We start from the raw sequence: 13,951 nt of genomic DNA, 5'->3' as shown, positions 1-13,951 counted from the left end.
TATGATATTGTGTGCATATAAAACAGTCCCTTTTTTTTAATGGCAACTTGTCATTATAGGGGTCTTAATATAGATTTTTAAGTATTCTCTCATAAAAGAATTTACAGGTGAAAAATTTTGTGAGTTCAATTTTTGTTTTTTTGATTCTAACAGATAACATTGCATCTGTCAAATCAATTCTAGCTAGCCAGTGAAATACAGAAGATTTCATTCATGTTATTCACATAAAGAAAAGGATTACTAATCTGTTTCATATGTCACATATATCATTCATTAAGAGAAATTTCTGCTAAACATCATTTTCCATAGCTAAGACAGATAACAGAATGGTAACATATACAAGCCACTTAAAAAATATACAAAGTTATTTTTTAGTATATTAACATATTTATTTTCTACAACTATCATGCAAACACATTTACTTATATATTTCTTTCAGAAAGTATTTCAGTTCTTGAGTTCATAATTTTTATTATTTTTTACAGACAGTAGTAACAAAAAAAAAACAACATTATTCAGATATTATTACTTTGTTTTTTTCACATTTTTACATTATTTTCACATTTTCAGCAACAATAATAATTAGTTTTCTTAATCTATACTCTTTACAAAGAGATTTAGTATTTTCAGCCATCGTTATATTACTGTTTTTTTTAAACAGCTCAATTGGTAATTGCGATTCTTCCATGATATGACAGTATACATTTGAGGATTCTGGCTTTACTTTGTGGGAAGAAAAAGTCAGAACATGTGTTTGTAGCTGGACTTCTTTTTATATATGGCATTAATTTGCATATGAGGGAAATGGCTGCTTTAAGAAATGTGAATGGGGGGACAGAGAATTGAATGTTTAATAACTGAAAGAAAACATAAAAGTTGACGTTTGTTAGTGTGAATAATGTGAAAAGGAGTTCTGTCAGTTTTCTTTTTGGGATTACAAAGTATTTTGGTTTTCTTTTATTTTTACATAACAGTTGTCCTGAAGTGGCTCTTGGGCCTTCATAAGCAGTTACTCCCTATTAAAAAGAATCAGAATCAACATCTGCTTAATATCAGAGTTTGCATGAATTTATCGTTGAATGGGTTAAGAAAGCTGAGCATATTTGTAAATTGTGCAGAACAAAAGAGCAACAAATGCTTGTATTGTATGACAGCAGTTTATTTGGCTCGTGACTTCACCCCCTTGAAAATGGTCGACATCTACTTGTTTATTGATGTAACATCTGGGTTCTTCCTTCTTACAAGAATATGATTGGCTGGTCATAAGAATATGATTGGCATAAGTCATAAATATTGACCATTAGAACTCCCTAGGACAGATGTCAAAAAGTATGTCACAAGAAATATCAGTTTTGACCATGAACACTTGTTTTGTAAGATATATTACTTTGAACCATAGCAAAGACCGCTCAGCTACTTCAAACAAATATATTCCTTTTGTGGGACATATCAGTTATGACAGAGGATTTAAAACGAACTCATGAGTTTATAAAAAATTAACAACAAATGATTCAAGACAACCTCATAAAATTAAGAAAAAATTAACAATGAACATTAGAAAGACTTGTTACAGATTATTTTTTCTAACATTCTTTTTTACTTATTAAGAAGGACTTTTTTTTTTCACTTTTAGAGATAATAAGCTTCCTTTTATTTGTACTTAGAAAATTTTGTTGTCCACACAAATTGGAGAAAGTTTTTTTCCTTTGTGGATACATCAATAAAAAAATTTTGGAATTAACTAAAGCACTAAAAGCCACTTTACAACAGCAATTCCAACACCAACAATTGAAACAACACCAACAATTGAAACAACAAAAACAATTCCAACAACAAAAAAAAAAACAATAACAACAGGTTTGAAAAATTATTCAAATAGCAGGCAAAAGACAATAAATCTCTTTTGGAAGATTATCGAGGACCACAAAATCACCAGGTTTGAGGATTTTTTCAGCTGATAATCTCAAATTTATTTTCAGAATTTAAATATAACCTAGATATTGATTTAATGTATCCAGCTAATTTCCGTTGGTTTGAAACGATATTTATAAAAAGATGCATACAATATTCCAACAAAGAAAAAAATCACTGTATTGTTACAAAGTTGGGAACAGAAGAAATTACTAAATGTGTTAATTTAATTCTTCAAAAAAAAAAAAAAACAGAGGACAATGGGCACACCATAAAATTATTACTTGATTCAGTCATATCTTGGTAATAAATGCACAAACTTAGAAACAAAAGGTTTTCCACAGAAAAAAATTTCCAAAGTGTTATCAGATAAAAAATTAAAGCTCAAAGAATTAAAATGTATGGGAAAAACTCATAAATCGAAATCCTAGTTCAAAAATCTTTCTAATTTAGACTGGATTGTATTGTTTAACTTATAGAAAATATTGGTATTTTTTTTTGTAACAATGTTAATGTCATAGAGAACAATAAGATGAATCAAACAGACTTATTATGGATTTGAAAAGTGAATGCTCACATTTTTTTTTGATGAACACAGAAAACAATTGTGTATCTGGAAAGAAATTGAAATTTTAAAGGTGAATTAAAATGTAACATTTCATTCATGAGAAAAACTTATAAATTGAAAGTGTATGTACTCCTGGTTCAGAAAATCTTTTTGATTTAGACTGGAGTGCATTGTTTAACTTATTCTTCTCTATGAGGTTAACCTTGTTACAAAAGAATTAATAAAATGAAGCAAATGAAAAGATTTATTACAGATTCGAAAAGCGAATTATTTTGCATTTTTTTTAGGACTCGGCCTGTGCACAAAAACAGAAGTTGATTTTGAATTAAAAAAAAATGTTAAACTGATTTTTCAAACAAATAGAAAAGTACCATTTTCGACACTGAATGCAATAAATGAGAAATTAGAAAAGTTGGAAAAAATTGGCATAATTTCAATTTCAGTCAATTACTCGGATTGGGTGTTGGCAACTGTACATATAAAAAAGAAAAGCTGAAAAGTCATGTATGTGCTGATTTTTTGGACTGGATAAAATAACTGTTTGAAAAATCATGCATATTTTCTACCATCTCCGGAAAATATATTCACTAAATCAAACAGAGGCAAAATAATTTCAATGTTAGATTTGTCTGAAGCTTACCTTCAGGTTAAAGTGAATTTTCATAAATAAGTGAGATGACCCCCAAAATTGACTATACTGTTTGCTTATGTCAATGACAGGATATTAAGATGCACCTTTTTAGTAGGCTTACCTGAGAATATTAGCCAGCATCATTACTAGTTGATGAATCAACAACTGATGAGTTATTGACCCGAGTTCAAGACATCCTCAAGCAACTGAAATCAATTATAGCATCAGTAACACTAGTCATATGGTATCTAAGCATTATGGAGGCAATGTAGATTTTCCTCCAGCTAGTGGTAAGTGCAATAGCCTTATGTGGAAGTCATAATCATTTTGATAAGGAGTGCCAAAGTTGTACGAAGAATATTTATCAATGATCACAAAGAACACTACAATGTTATCAGTGCAATAAGTTGGGTCACATATTGTGCAACTGTTCAGAAAACGAATTCGGGGATGAAATATTATCAGCACCCTTGCCAAACAATAAACTCAGCAATGCCTGTCATTGGCATCAAAATTGATGATGTGCTGTACTTGTAGACACATAAATCGTTGTCAGAGTTGGAAGAAGCAAAGAGTAAATGTTATGATCATCAATGGCTTATCCCAAGCATGTTGTAGTGTTGGGACTTTCATGATCTGTACTAAGAAAGGTGACACAGCTGAAGTTAACATCCTAGTGATGCAGGAAAAACTGCCTTATGATCTATTGATTAGAATTGATGCCACAATAGCTTTAATGAATGTTGTGATCAGTGCGGCTGGAGGTGTAACACTTGGCAAAGGGAAAGAAGTCTGAAGCTATTTCTATTGAGGAAAACGACTTCCATGTTACATTTGACTACAAAGAAAGGACCTAGACTGTGATATGGAAGCGGGCCATAAATGAAGCGCCAGAATGGCTGTGCAATACCATTCCAAAGCAGATATGAAGAGGAGCTTCAGATGTGGATTGATAACAGTGGCTGATACCAGAAACAGCTACCGCCTCAAAGAATTAATCCCGCTCATAGCTATTGAGCAACTTCTGAAACACAAAAGTACAACCAAGAATTAAATCAACATGTTGATGTTTTCACTGTGAATGCGGATATGTGCGCTGCTAAACTATGCAAATACTGCCAGAAGGAGATTAATGTAGCATTGACCGATTTGAAGAGAACTGACTTGCAGATACAGGTTCATGATCAATAATGATCAAAAGGAAAAGATATTGCTAAACATGTTTAGGCTTTGACTTAAACACAGCATCCTTAATAATGTTAGTTATCATTAAAACTGTTTTGATGCAAGATGAGTCCTCAGTGAAAGCCACTTCAACTTATGTTGCCAACATATGCATCAATGAGATCATAATGTCTGCAGATGTGGTTCAAATGAAACTGGAATTTTTGGTTTACTAAGTAAGAATTCTAAGCGCATAAAGAATGGGGAACTAGTGTTGGGCTATGAGGTGTGAGGTCTTTACAATGAAAGCAAGTGAGTTCACTTCCAAAGTTGATGTGACACACCAGGTTTTCTATTTGCAATAATTTAGTAAAACATTTACCTATGTATGTATATATGTCCAAGTACTAAAGTACTAAAAAGACAATTGAACACAGTAGCAAAAGGATGCGAGGACGTGGTGTGGATGACAATTTTTTCAAGCAAATTATGGCTGAAATGTTGACTAGAGTTGCTTCATTATAATGCTTCATTCCATCTTGAGATTCATCATCAGGTAGTGTCTGAGGCATCCCTCAGATTTACTGTGGTTTGCGTGACACTGCTGTCCAAACTTTCACTTTCTGGTTACCACTTGACGCGTCTTCTCTACACTCCAAAACGAACTTCTGCAACTTTAGCTTTTCTCTCCCCAGAATCCGACTTTTCTCTTCTACAAATACAACTTCTCTACTCGCAATCTAACTTCAGAATGCCTTCCTTCCCAAATCACTCCTCTTTTATCTCCAATCAGGAGCATCTCATTTGCATACCTCGTGGTCACCCTGTAGGCATATAAAGAAACAGGGCAGCCATTTTTGTTTCTTTCTTCTTCATTATGAACACGAGGTAAGCCACACAAAAACACGGTCGGTCGTTCTTGTTTCTTTTTTCTTCATTTACACCACATTTACATCGGAGCATGCCTTGCTTAGAGGACAGTCTGTGAGGATGTGTGGATGTCTGCATGTGCAGATTGTTCTCTGTGTGTTAGCAACCTTTGCTCGTGTCCTGTTAAGTGTTACCTACTCTTTTTGGACGAGTTCATTGCTAGAAGGCCTTCTGTTAGTGCCAGAAGAGCCTCGTTGTTGTTGTCTTTGACAGATTCATTTAACCAATGCAGGCAGAAGGACACTAGTGTTGTTTTTCTGAGGCCTGTGATAATGGCAAGCTCTTGCAAGAGGGCAGTAGCTGTGGCACTTCTTGGTGTCCAAATAGAGCATGGCGATTGTTGTTGCTCTGCTTATCAGGCTCTGCCTTTGATGGATCGACAGCAGATTCCGGATATCCTATAGACAGTTGACAGGTTGGTCAATTTCAGGTTGCCAGTAATCATTATGCATGCCTTGTTGGGCTCAACATCAACTTTTGCAGCATAAGCAGAACTGTTGCACAGTATTCTGCTATCGAATAACACAACACTTAAGCTGACAAGTGTGCCTTGGCTCCCCAAGAGCTATTAGACAGACTGTTGCACGTCTATAGCTTCTCAATATGAGTTCTGTTGAGTGTCACACCGAGATAAGTTGGATATGTGGTGTTTTCCAAGACTTTAACTTCTCAGGTGATGTTGAGCTTCGTTTGGGCAAGGTGATTCTTAACATGGAATGAACACACCTTAGTTTTACATGCGTTCAAGTTGAGATGCAACTTGTCATAGGATGTTTACAGCTGCATCAATCAATCTTTGATGATTTGAAGTCATTTGATGGGTTGCAAAGCATGTGTCATCCACATAAATGAACTTGCGGACATTACAGAATGTTGGCATATCATTTGTATACATATTGAGCAGTGTGAAAGCTAGAATTGAACCTTGTGGGAGGCCATTCTTCTGTGTCCTCCACCTACTCTTTTCCTGCTCCATCTCTATGTAAAATTGCGATTTTTTAGAAGGGATTCGATGATACAGATTATTGGAATGTTTTAAGCATTTTGCTAACTTTCAGCAAAAGTGCTCAATGGTTTAACTGTGTCGTAGACTGCCATAAGGTCTATAAAAATTGTACCACTGACCATTCCAGCTTAGAAGCCATGCTCTATGCATTGACCCACACATGACCTACCAGGCTGAAAACCAGATTGGTCAGGAGTTAGATGGGACTCCACTGTTGGGGCTATTCATGTGAGGATGAGCTCTTCCTAGAGCCTAAATAGGACATAGAGCAGATATAAGTTGGTAGCTAGTAGCCAGGCTTAAGTCTTTCTCTGGCTTAAGGAGGGCAGTTACTTTGACCTTTCTCCAGATATTAGGGATTTTTTTACTCAGTGGTGCAGCTGTTATAGAGCGCTAGAACCCATGAGTATCCTTGGATACTGTATCATCTCAGTGCTGATACTATCTAAACCTGAGGCCTTTTTAGGAAGTGGAGTTAAATGCTTTTCGGGCACTCCCTAATAAAATAAATATTTCAACACAAGCTACTGAATAAACGAACAAACGACTTCATAAAACCTGCAAGGAAAAGGTTTATTGAAGTAAGGCAAGATGCCATTTAGATATAGCTGGGATAGAACTCGTCTGCCTTTCCCCGGTAGTTATTCCCAAGTGGGGACCGTTGATACCGATGTAGGCAGAGAGAGAGAGAGAGTGAGGAAACAGGTCCGCTCTCTTTGACGTCTCACTGGAAAAGGGAGAGTTTTTCTTGTCCAGGACGGAAGCAGTTATAGTTCCTTAAGGGGGTAAGGAAGATTCATGCGCTATGCCTCTGATTGGTCAGTATGTGCCATATCGCACAGTCAGGGGAGGCACTGACGCACAAGAAAAGAGTTCTATTTGTTTCTGCTACACCTTGCCTGGTTTAAGATGTTTCATGGCAGCTTTAAATTTCTCCATTGTAAACAGTGGGAAGATATCATCTGATTGTTTCATTGCAATCTTCATTTCAGTTTTCACTTGCCTTAATATATGTATATTCTTTATTCAACAGTTTGCCATTCAACAGCAGATGATTGACAACTTGGTTAAGAGTTACCTCGGCCATTCTTTGATGTGGTTGGTCAATACCACTCAGTTTATTTACTGTCTTGCTGTTTTGTGTTTTGTTAATGTTATTGATGACTTCTAACGTTTTTACCTAACATCGTTTAGTGATCTCAATAGTGATTTGCAGAGGTCAAGCATTTGTGTTACGTTAACTAGAGTGTGTAGGAACAACCCTGCCTGAGATAAGTGACATGTATCTGGACATAAATTGAATGCAAGTTCTTTAGTAACATTGACAGCAGAGTGTTAGAATGATGTTAAAATGATTTGGTACTGTTTTAATAGATGTGTGCTGGTTTAATCAAACAAATGATGCCCAGCATATTAATTTGGCAGAACTTGATGCCACACTAAAAGACCTTCACTGCACTGCAGTGGCAGGCCAAGATCATGCATCTCCACACCAAATCATTGTGTATTTACCGCTGGTTGACCAACACTCTTGACTGGAAAGTAATGAATTAGGACTAAAGCCGCAAGGGTGATGTTGATATTAAGAAGATTGGTGATAGTAAAGTGTCTAATTGATGAATACAGCCTGAAATTTGACATTACCTTAATTCTATCAGATCACAATATAGCTGATAAGTTGACTCAAGTACCAAAGAGGTGGATTGATATAATGAGACATGAATCTGATACTCTACAACTGACATGTTCAGTCTTAATATATCAATTGACACCTGAACAGATTTGTATAAGACATCGAAAAAGTGGACATTCTGGAATTCATTGAACTGCATATTTGGTCAAAAGAGTGTGTCCTGAAACTATGAAGGGATTTATCAAGGCAGTCATACAATTGTGGGAAAAAAGGAAAGTTTGGGGTGGAGGGCAACTAGTGTCAGTTAGGCATGGATGTAACACACTATGATGACAAACATTTCTTAATCTGTTAATAGATTGTGACATCTGTTGGCACAACAGGATGCAGCAAGCATCATTATGATGAGTCAATTAAGATTCATCTGTTTTGAATGTAGTCCTCCACTCAAAATCTTAACTTATGATGCCTACGTTTGAATGTCAAGCATTTCAGAAATTTACAAATGAATAAGGGGTTAGAATATATTAACGATATGCTTATTTCCGGGAAGGTAATGGTATAGATGAGCGGTGTCACTGTACCATCAAAAGAATTGCAGCTAGGATGCAGTGTTCAGTTCAAGAAGCTGTATACGGTATAATATAACACTATCAACTGTACCAGCCAATGTGATTTATCGATATGAACAATGGATAAAAGGGATAGATGTTACACTGTTATCAGTTAATTGTTGACATTTCCTATAAAGTGGGAGACTATGTCTGGGTAAAACTCCCGAACGCTCAGCACACTATCAGATTTGGCAATGGAAAAATATATAAAATAAATCATGTTGCTTGATGGTGTCGTATATCATGTGAAAGATATCTGCACCCATTGTGCATCTTCTACTTCAAAGGATGGTGATTAAAATAGCGTACCATTCAAGGATGACCCTGACCATCTATCGCCTCTTAGAATAAAATCAGAAACTGGGTACTGAACTAGAAGAGATGATGATAGAATCGGTAGATAATGATAAGAATGATAATGAGGAAGCTAGAAACAAGAAATCCCTGTTCAATCTTATGCAAAAGTACCTGTCGAAGGTTATCACTATTTTTCTGTCATTTAATATCTCGAGTGACTGTTAGTAAAATTTACTACTAAAATCAACATTTTCGTTTACAACAAATACGAAACAACCATCTTAAGTAGTAGTAGTAGTAGTAGTAGTAGTAAAAGATTGATCCTAAATGTAAGTAAAACAAATTTTTTTACATTCAAAATTAATGTTTCTGTTTAGAGCACAATTGAACCTTGACATTGAACATGTTGCATTTTCAACTTTAATTCAAACCATATGAGCACACATTTTAGGACCACGAAATGATAACAATCATTCACTTTCAGACCACATAGCATAAATACTTTTTAAAAGGAAATTTCTATCTTTATCGCTATCTACTTTATCTGTGTGTGTGTGTGAGTGTGTGTGTTAGTTTGATTAATCTGATTAAAGAAGAGACAGTCCAATTTTGACTAAAGTTCTTATACAGCCTAATATCCCAAGTGCATGTGAGAAGTTTTATCACCACACAGGCATAAAGGCCTGGTGTATAAAATCAGTGGTAGGTTGTAGACGACAATATATTGTGGACTAAGTCACTGTAGGAAGGCATGTGAAGTTTCCTCCTGCGATGGGTCCCCAACTCGACCAGGCAATTTGATTGAAAAATGGGCGATTTCACCAATTTCGATGACAATAATAGTATTGTAGAGTATTGATCTTGATTCAATCCCAGACAACTTAGGGTCTCTCTGCTAGTAACAAATAATTCACTTTATTTATAAGATGCTAGTGAAGGTAAAAAAGAACCACAATAGTCGCATTTTCATACTCTAACATAGAATATAATCAGAAATTATTTTCTTGCCTCTAATTTAATAGCTACAAAATAACTTCTTAATTCCTAGGTCTATGAAGTAAACATTGTCAGTCATTTTTTTTTTTTTAAGTAGATTACCTTTTAAATTGCTGAAATCTCCTATGAATTGGAGTTCTTTACTTTTTGTTGAAAATCCCCTTCTTTTTTTTTTAAAAAAAAAAAAGAAAAAAAAAGCTTGATTTCTGCTAAATCCATAGATTGGCTGTTTGGCTGAATTTTATTTCTCTCTTTTTTCCTCTTTCTCTTGCTTTATCTTCTTTCTCTTTTTCCTCTTGCCTTCTATTTACCTCTTTTATCAGTTCTGTCTGAAAACTCAAAATTTTGCTATGAAGGCTTTAAACAATTCATGAGGAGGGTGGTACATGACTTTTATTCCATCAAAGAATGACTTTCTCTCTCCTTCTCCCCACATGTGCACTCAGTTTCTTTCTATTCATTTGGACTTTTTAATAATTTAATCTGATTGAAGCAAAAAGAAAATAATACTGTGAAAACTTGATGTCATGATTACTTTATTGTAATTTTGCCTGTTTTTGTTTACCGAGATTTTGACTAATAAAACATTTTTCAAATTATTTTAAATGTTTTTTTATTACTAGCAGATCATCTAAGTTTCCACGTGGAGATGGTGTGATCCCGTCGGGTTGGGAGATTCAACTCAATTTCAGCTTTATTTGCAGCTGGCTACTCATTTATGATTTATGACTTAAACAAGATAAATTCAAAAACATTTATGCAACTCACGTTTAATTTGTTCATAATAATACTTATATAAGGTTCATTGGTGTAAGCAGGAGTTACTTTATTTCTTTAATATTCTTGGCAATGCTGTGACACGTTCAGAAATCAGTGTTTAAAATGTAAATGCTTGATTTGATATCTCCTATGACACAAAATACTGTCCAATATAAATAATGTTAAAGAGAAAATCAAAAGCTTCGCAACATCAGCTCTGTTCTACTTTAGCTTTGTACTGATTTGAATCATTTGAATATCGATTCCCAGTCTCCCATCCTGTCACTTCAGGTACATGATTATTACATTTTGATCTCTTACTCTGCATAGATGAAAAATTTATAAATCTTTTTTTCTTTGTCTTTCAGGAAACATGAATGGAAAAAACATGGCACCTGTTCTCTGTCAGACAAATTAATTCCTGATGAATTCACTTACTTCAACACTGCTTTGAATTTGTTCAAGAAATTGAACATCACTGAGTAAAAAAATTTTATTTGAAATTTTGTATTTATGTTTATTTTGCAGATAATTCTCTACATTAGTTTTTTTAGGTGGGGTGTATATTAAGGCAGGCAGAAACATCATTTTATTGCATTTGATAGTGAAAATTTCTTTATGTACAAAGTTTATTTGAACCTTTTTTTTTTTGCCAATATATTCCACAAAGTAGTTTTGGCAAAAATACCCAAATATGATAATTCAGGCTCAGACTGCCAGAAAGTGGAAAGTTAAAAAAAGATACCCTTTTTCTTCTGAAGGCAATAAAATTCTGTTTTCAATGATCACTCAACCAAACTTAGGTGATCTTTTTTTTGTCAATCTACAGGGTGTTCCAAAAGTCTTGGGCACATTCCAAGTCCGCATAACTGCTTGATTGTGAATGGTAGTAAGATGAAAGCGGTGGCATTTTAAAGCTAAATGCATTAAGTTTTTTGTAAGGCTATACCAAAATATACCAGATATACCAGATGTGTTTTTTAGTTCTAGAGATATTCAATGTCAAAATGTGCCCAAGACTTTTGGAACACCCTGTATATTAGGAATAATGATTTAGGATTAAAATGTACAAATATTTGAACTCAGAACCCTAGAGAAAGAAAATTTTCTATGAAAACAATGAAAAATTTAAGCAATGATTTTTATTTGCAATATGGAATTTATTTTCATTTTTGCCAATATCTGCATAATGTGCAGTGTACATGAGTTCTAGTGTTAGTAGATCTGAGTGTATTTATGAGGAATTAGAGGAAAAAAACTACCGAGCATGACTAAATACTAAAAGTTATGAATTTTTTCTTTATTAAAATACAACAAAATTTTCATTTATATTTTGCTATAAAAACTATTCTGATAACCCCCTCCCCACGAAATTTTGACATTATTTTATATATAATATAAATTCATTGACTATGAATGATACATTTTTTTCACTAAATCTTTAAATTTAATCCACATTAGCTATTTTATTAGACTAGCCTGGGTGTCTGGCGTTGCTCGGGTGTTCGCAGCTGTGTGTTGAGCAAAAAAAAAAAGAAAGGTAAAAAAAAAAGTGATAGTCGGCAGTGATGACGATTTAAATAAAGGCTAGTCAATCGAAAAGAGGAGATGACTTCCGTAAATGTTGGCGAAAAAAGTGATCCCTTCTTGTAGAAAAGTGCCCAGTTTAGAGTGAAGGAGTTAATGTCTTTAGTCAATTTTTCGATATTTGGTGTCCGAAGGGTCGAGCTTCAAAATGAGACTGATCTTGTGAAAATTTGTCGCCTATATCAAAAGTTTTAAGCAGATATACATACATACATGCATACATTTAAACAGACAGGTGAGATTTATATTGTAGACTAGCCTGAGTGCCCGGCATTGCCTTGGTGTTTGGAAGTGTGTGTTAAGCAAAAAAAAAAAAAAAAAAGTGGTAGTAGTCAGGCAGGCTTGAACCCATAATGCGAAGGAGGAAAAGAATGTGAAAAAAAAATGTAAGTCTTTGCTGTTGCATCCATTGCCAAACTGGAAGTGGTATTATGTAATGTGGTGGGTGTTATTATTAGAACGTATATTCTGTATTGTTGTTCGTCTTAGGAGACTCTTACTGAGAGAGATTAGAGTCTTAAGAGTGTCCATGTTGTTGATAGGATATTGGAGACATAAACAGGTATATATAAAGAGAGAGACAGTTCTGTATGAACGGGAGTGTTTCTATAAATATTGATACATATATTTCTTACCTATTTTTGAGATGATGATTTTCACAAAGTTCTTATAATATAAATGGACAATACCTTTTCTGTTGAATAACAACACGGAGATGCAGATTCAAAAACACATGTTGACGTCCTTTATTTCATCTTCGACTGGTCGGACATGATTTTATCTCAGGAATTCAAAGTTGTTACATGGTTATTTCTAAAACCTTCTCACTTCTAGAGGGTGCCTTGATTCTAACGGAAAATTAGTCTGAACCTCTCTGCTTCTCTCCGACTCTTCTCCCAGACTGCATCTAAACTCTACCTATATTGAGAACTCGTCACGTCATCGCATGATTAAACATGTGCTCATAAAGCACGTTGGATGACATGCATCATGTTGCCAAACTTGACATGACCCCGAGTTCAGTAACCTATTTCTCAAATAACCTCTTTACAAAATATGTTTACAATTTCAATTGATGATTAAATTCCTTATTTTAATTTTCACAGAAACAAATTTCATCATTACATTCCTTTTCCATATACAGATATGTAAGCTAAACAATTGCAATTCCACATTCTTTATTTCAATAACATTCTGTATTTATAATTGGAATTTTCAATTCCAAATCTAGCTTTGCAAGTTCGAATACTTGACTATCCTATTTCATATTTACATTTAACTAATTCCCTATTTTTTTACTTACATGAAAAGGGGACAGCCATTCATCATGTAACATCCCTTCCTCTCATTTTTCAAAAAAAAAAAAAATACACACATTTTTAAATTTTAGTACATTTTTTTCTTGGCTAAGAAAGATCAGACACCATAAAACAAAAACGAAACTTTTTTAACTGACTTCATAATTTTATTTTTTTAGACCAGACTCTCTATCTGATCTCCCTGGCATATTCCTTTTGGGTGCAGAGTAGTACCTCCTATAACTCACGTCAGTTGGAACGCGCTCGAGCCATTATCAGAGATGAGGAGGACCTGAGGGAACCGGTTGTAATGATGGCGCAGGCAGCCAAGACTAATGCTGAAAAGAGTCCCAGTTTGAGACCCACGACCAATGGGAGATGTTTCTGCTGCGGCCAGCGAGGCCATTTCGCAAGAAGTTGTACTAACAAGGGGCGTCCGCGCTGTTTCCAATGTGGTAGTTATGGACATTTATCCCAAAATTGCACGGGAAATGCATCAGGGGGCAGGACGTCAGTGCCGCTCTGTTCCCTAGACAAGATTTAATTGAGGCACAACC

The 13,951-nt window shown here is 34.6% G+C and overlaps 1 protein-coding gene across 4 annotated transcripts in view; it reads left to right on the top strand.

The window, feature by feature from the left end:
• The window catches only part of LOC145256395 (ribonuclease Oy-like), a 456,188-nt gene that overhangs the window by 325,907 nt on the left and 116,330 nt on the right, over window positions 1-13,951 (top strand). For all 4 annotated transcript variants that reach the window (XM_080115250.1, XM_080115249.1, XM_080115253.1 and 1 more), the window contains one exon: window positions 10,878-10,991. In XM_080115250.1, coding sequence (XP_079971376.1) covers window positions 10,878-10,991 — 114 coding nt within the window. The remainder of the gene's footprint in view (window positions 1-10,877; window positions 10,992-13,951) is intronic.

The sequence above is a fragment of the Euprymna scolopes genome, chromosome 32 (assembly GCF_053919585.1).
Source record: "Euprymna scolopes isolate OS-2025 chromosome 32, ASM5391958v1, whole genome shotgun sequence".
NCBI lineage: Eukaryota > Metazoa > Mollusca > Cephalopoda > Sepiida > Sepiolidae > Euprymna > Euprymna scolopes.
This window is presented reverse-complemented; position numbering and strand designations above follow the sequence as displayed.